Source organism: Myxocyprinus asiaticus, chromosome 6 (assembly GCF_019703515.2).
Source record: "Myxocyprinus asiaticus isolate MX2 ecotype Aquarium Trade chromosome 6, UBuf_Myxa_2, whole genome shotgun sequence".
NCBI lineage: Eukaryota > Metazoa > Chordata > Actinopteri > Cypriniformes > Catostomidae > Myxocyprinus > Myxocyprinus asiaticus.
In genome coordinates, this window is record NC_059349.1 from 5,550,390 (window position 1) to 5,556,509 (window position 6,120).

General features: G+C 37.1%; 1 protein-coding gene across 2 annotated transcripts in view; it reads right to left on the bottom strand.

Moving 5' to 3' along the window:
• Positions 1–5,903, bottom strand: part of LOC127442908 (gastrula zinc finger protein XlCGF8.2DB-like) — a 107,255-nt gene extending 101,352 nt beyond the window's left edge. For both annotated transcript variants that reach the window (XM_051701287.1, XM_051701285.1), the window contains exon 1: positions 5,756–5,903. In XM_051701287.1, coding sequence (XP_051557247.1) covers positions 5,756–5,828 — 73 coding nt within the window. In that variant the 5' untranslated portion in view covers positions 5,829–5,903. The remainder of the gene's footprint in view (positions 1–5,755) is intronic.
• Positions 5,904–6,120: the final 217 nt, after the last annotated feature.

Genomic DNA, 6,120 nt, shown 5'->3' on the forward strand with positions numbered 1-6,120 from the left:
TTACACAGTGTTTGATATAGATTTACAAACATGTTGGGCAGAGAGTCTATTGCCCTACCAAACTCCACAGCGCTCCTCAGGTTTTCCAATGGAAATCTGTGGTCAAATATGGTAATGCAATGAGCCCTCATTGAGACCCATTGGGGCAGAAATTAATCTCCCCATAACGTAGTGCCAAACCAAAGGTAACTTTATTATTAGCAGGCGCCAGCAGTGTGACAAAATTGCGAACATGGCGAGCACTATCGATGAATGTGTGTGTAACAGCACGTTGTTTCAAATTCAGGACAAATTGGCCACCAAACAACTTGGTCCTGACAAGCCAGACATAAACAATTGTTTGGCAATCAAAAAATAAGTGTAGGTGATAAGACATTGTATGTTTTGTATGATGACAAATTGTATGTCAAAAAGCATTGGCTCTTGAAACTTTGTTTTAAATTTACTGTGATTTAAAACATTATTATCATTATAAAGTGCAGCCTGGTCAAGTATTATACTGTATATATTAAAATATATACAATAATATATATATATATATATATATATATATATATATATATATATATTTATCCTATAAAATATTGTTTAAAAACAGCTAAAGTAACTCATATTTACAGAGTTCATATTCATTTACAAACACTTGTCCATTTTACTATTTTTAACAGTTATTTTATCAGAAGCATTGTGATGGTTAATTTAGAGCTCTGCTCTGATTGGTGGAGGGGTAGGACTTAAGTAGCATGCAGGAGGTTGAGAGAGAGAAGAGAAAACACTGAAAGTTTGCTGCTGTTTTTTACGCTATTGTGAGTAATAGGAAAATATTTATGGACCTTTTGTCTTTTGGTTTGTTACCCAAGAGTGTTAAGACGAAGAACTGTGACATTATATTCACATTTAGTGTCAGAGAGAATCTTAATTAGTCATGCTTGTAATTCACCTGTTTGTGAGTTCGGTGCTGCACACGGAGCTGCAGCTGATCACCATTATTACGGAGACTGATTGTTTTGTTCACGCTGAGTGTTTGTGATATTTCACAAGTTTGAAACCAGACAGTCCTCTGAGCAACTAGGAAAAGCTCAGAGGTCCTCTGGCAATGCTGAAAAAGAAGAGTTCACAGCAGATGGCACTCCTTAGTGACTGGGAAAGCTCAGAGTTCCCCTGCTGCAACACGTGGTCACTGAGTTGGAGTAACGAGCCTCGCCATGTTCAGCGGCTCGTACATTGTGGACGCAAAGCACACAAGCCACAACCAGACCTGCAACGATGTTGAGGTACGCATCCCCGATTGTTGCTGCATGGGAAAAGAATGGGTCAGTGCGGATGTGCATCGACTATAGAACCTTGAATGCCAGAACAATCCCTGACCAGTATACTGTACCCTGTATCGATGAAGCTCTTGATTGTCTTAATGGTAGCAGGTGAATCTCTGTATTCACTCAGAGAAGTGGATACTATCAAATTAAGATGGCTGAAGAGGACAAGGAAAAGACAGCATTCATCTGCCCCCTTGGGTTCCATCAATTTGAAAGGATGTCCCAAGCAATCACTGGAGCGCCCGCAGCGTTCCAGAGACTAAAAGAGAAGGCAGTAGGGGACATCAATCTGCTGGAAGTTCTTGTGTACTTGGATGACCTCATAGTGTTTGGCAAAACCCCCAAAGGGACACTAGGAATGTCTACTGAAAGTTCTTGACAGACTTTAAGAGAGTGGCTTTAAGATATCCCTCAAAGTGCCAATTTCAGCAAAGTTATTGTAGTAATTATGCAACCTCATTGTCCGTCCAGACAAATTTCGCCATCTTCATTGTTTGTATTCACCGCTCTGTGGAAGAATGCTTATATGCGCAGGCGCGTAGTGTTTCTTTAGAAAGTGACATCGCCAACTACTGGCCCGGCATGCATAATACAGGGTTTTTAGTCGTTTTCGTGGATCCGTGTGAATGGGGATCGTTTTGACAACGTTGTCGTCTGTTCGCGAAAATTTTCAAAAACGCAAAGGAAAAACGTTTCCATTTTTAGTACATCGTTGTCGTGTAAATGTACCCTAAGTTACTGTTAGTTTGTTATATTGTTCTTGAGCACTTCATTTCCCTAGTTTCAAAAGGGAAGTTAATTTCACAAGTGCATTATTTTCTATTTAATTAAGTGAAAATACTATTTACTTTAAGTTATTATTGTTTGCCCTGCACATAGGGTAAAAGCACTTACCTAAAGGGTACTTTATTTAAAAAGGGAATATCCATTTTCTTGAAAGAGATATTTAAAGTGACTGTGTCTCGTGTGATGCAGTTTGTCACAGAAAGTAACAATTAAATTCTGTGAAAAAAAAAACATTTGCTATTTTAGGAGGTGAGGAAGAAAACGCAGCTCACAGTTAAGATACACTCTAAACTTTCCAAACAGCTTCAGGTGATGTAGATCATAAAGTATGAGGGAATTATAATGCAAAAATACAAAATAAGTAAATACAGAAGCACTCTTGTTGTGGAATAAGCGGAGCCGTGTGTGTCGAGCGTCTTTAAATGAAACACCCTGCGTTACATCTTTAATGCAGTTATATTTAATGCGTTACAGCTTTATTAAAGTTCAAATAATATGGAAGCAGATCATGTAAATAACTACAAACTCCGAAACTGGCATTTCTCTGTGCGGTCAGCGCCTCTTCTGAGTCACATGAAGTGTCCCGTTCAAAGGGGAGAGACGAAATTGTACCCAGCTGAGGCACTCTCGATTGCAGGGACGCTCGTCCATCAGGCGCGCACGCTTGCTGCAGCTCGCGACTTATTGAATAATAATACGTCACTGTGCATTTCTTATCGTTAAAAAAAATGGGCAAAACGCTTTAATCAAAGTCAAGGTATTGGAGTGGCCATCACAAAGCCTGACCTCAATCCGATCAAAATTTGTGGGCAGAATTGAAAAAGCATCTACAAACCTGACTCAGTTACACCAGTTCTGTCTGGAGGAATGGACCAAAATTCCAGCAACTTATTGTGAGAAGCTTGTGGAAGGCTAACCAAAACGTTTGACCTAAGTTAAACAATTTAAAGGCAATGCTACCAAATACTAACAAAGTGAATGTAAACTTCTGAGCCACTGGGAATGTGATGAAAGAAATAAAAGCTGAAATAAATAATTCTCTCTACTATTATTCTGACATTTCAAATTCTTAAAGTAAAGTAGTGATCCTAACTGACCTAAGACAGGGAATGTTTTCTACGATTAAATGTCAGGAATTGTGAAAAACTGAGTTTAAATGTATTTGGCTAAGGTATATGTAAACTTCTGACTTCAACTGTATATATATATATATATATATATATATATATATATTATGTGGAGGGGTGAGCAAAAGACAGACACAGTGGGTGTAGCATCATCCCAATCCCGAGGGTGCGGGTCCGGTGTGCATCTAATTCAGACGGTACCCTACCCGCTCTGCTCTTGGACATGCAAGGACACCACTGTGCACAAAGGGACACAGAAGCTGGCTTCCTGATCAGAGTTCAACATCATGCAGCGCTGCATAGACTGATGACACACAAAGCCTGACTCGAAGCAATGCATGTCGGATAGAAATTTTGTCTGACTTTACAGCGTCAACCATCAAAGCGCTGCGAGAGCAAGTCAAGACTAGCTGCCTGGCTCAGCCAGTGAAATTATTGAGAAATAATTCAAAATGATTCAAAAACACTGACTCCTTTATTGGTATTAAAATAATACAGGCTTATACCAGACTTTCTTCTTGTACACACAGGCACAATATTAAGCAGCATGTAACCTATTCAAATTAATAATGTTTCTATAGGTAAAATTCAAGTGTCTGTAAATCTGAATTTCTATCAGATCTAGATAGAATCTAGATCTTTTGTCTGCAAAAAAGAAAGCAAACGTTGCACGTAAGTTCAGCATACAACGGGAAGCCGAAGTGTCCGGCTTGATGGCTTTATTTTCAACTTTTTTGACTGCACCCGGCAAATCCTGCCGATTGTTAATGCAAGGCGGAGTTGAAGTTGAACACACCTTTTTTGTCCAGTCACATGCGTGATACACTTGGCGTGTCGGAATGTTTGAATCCGCAACTCTACTCTACTGGTTTAAGGAAGTTTAAAGGGATAGTTCACCCAAAAATGAAAATTCAGTCAATATTTACTCAAAGACATCTGCTGAAAGGAAATATCTTTTAGACATATTGCAGATGAGCAAACAACCACAAAAATTCACCTTCCAGATGTAAACACAGACATCAAATAAACATCTAGGTGATGTTCGTGTGCTATCAGGGATCACACTACAATCATGTTAAGATGCTTACCGTTTACATCTTGTGTCTATACTTCTGGAACAGTTAGTATTTTAACATTTACAGATTGGCCCCCATTCACTTCCATTGAAAGAGCCTCACTGTAACCCATATTTTTTCTTTTTTTTTTTTTTAAAGAAAAGGAGGGACGAGTCAAAATGAATTTTTGTGGTAATCAGCATTATGCCACAGATGCTGTTAACTTAGCTTAACTTGTATTGAACCCAGAATATTTATAAATTATTATAATTATTTTATATGACTAGTCAAAACTTAGAGATATCCTGAATTACAATTCTACCTTGTACAAAATCTTTAATTTCTTTAATTACAATTTCTACAAGTAAAAATTCATTTGTAGATTTCAGAAAATATTTTTCAATGGAAGCCAATGGAAATATATGACTAGTCAAAATAGCATTGTAGATATCTTCAGTGAGTATTATGACTTGTAAAAGTCGTATAATAGATTTCTGGAATTGAAATTTTGACTAGTAAAAACTGAATTACGGGCATTAATGATAATTCGGCTTGCCATAACTTCTGTCAGGTTCGTCTCGCAAAATCGTCACGGATTTGGTGTGAACAGGCCTTTAGTTATTTTTTTTAATCACATTCGGTTTCAGCTGGTTTATTACAATTAAAGTCAGTGTTCCCACCCTTTTTGACCCATGAATTTCCATGTCTTTTCCTAAAAAAATAAAATAATAATAATAAAAAAAGAGCGATTCGCTGACAAATGAAACATCATCGGCAAGTTGTACAGTACACATAAGAAATTTCAAGATCATGAAATATTTAGAGCAGAGAAAACCTAGTATTATATATATATATAACCCAGATAGCACATGTACATCTCCGAGATGTCTGTTTAAGATCATTTCATCTGGAATCATCATAATCTAATTAACATCTGCTAAATGTCTTATTGATATCTGAAAGGAAACGTCTCAGATTTATTGCAGATGAGCAAACATCCAGAAAAATACACCTTCCAGATGTAAACACACACACACATCAAATAGACATCTGGGTGATGTACGTGTGCTATAAGGGTATAGATTTTTTTTTATATATATATATTTGAATATTCATATTTTCAGAGTTTCCATGTAAAGAGCAATGATCTGTGTTCCCTTTTGTTTTATCCCAATATCCATTATTTAAGCAGTATAAATTTGATTCAGGACTTTATTAATTCCAAAAGAACATGTTCATGCGCACTGTGGGTAAAAAAACAAGGTTTAACTAAATATAATCTGGCCGCATAACGTCTCGTTTAGTCCAAAAGGGCTACCTAATGCTGATCTATGCGGATTAATGATTAAGACCCCGAGACAATGAGACCCTTCATTATTTTTGCTGGTTTTGGTGAGGCAAGTCGCGTATTTTGGGCTTGTTTCTCTTTTATGATTCAGTTATTAATGAAGAATCAAGAACGGACACCAACCTATTTGTTCCTCAGTATCTTCATGTTTTACTTTGCATGGTTCTGGATCACTCTCTTCTTTAATAAACTCCATCTTTAATAAATTATGTCCCGCAGATTTCAGTTAATAAACTGAAAGTTATTCCTGCTCGTTTACAAACGTGTACTCACCAACATGGCGACGGGGCGTGTTTTATGACGTAATAATTGCGGCGTTACTGCGAGTTTATTTTTATTTTTATTATTGCTTACATAGAACAATGACAATGAGTACAAATATTACACGTAGACAACACAGCTACAGTAAACAGCACAGGAGCACAAACAGATCAGAGTAGGTGTTTTTGTTTTTTGTTTTTATGAGAGAATTTTTTTTTACAACAACT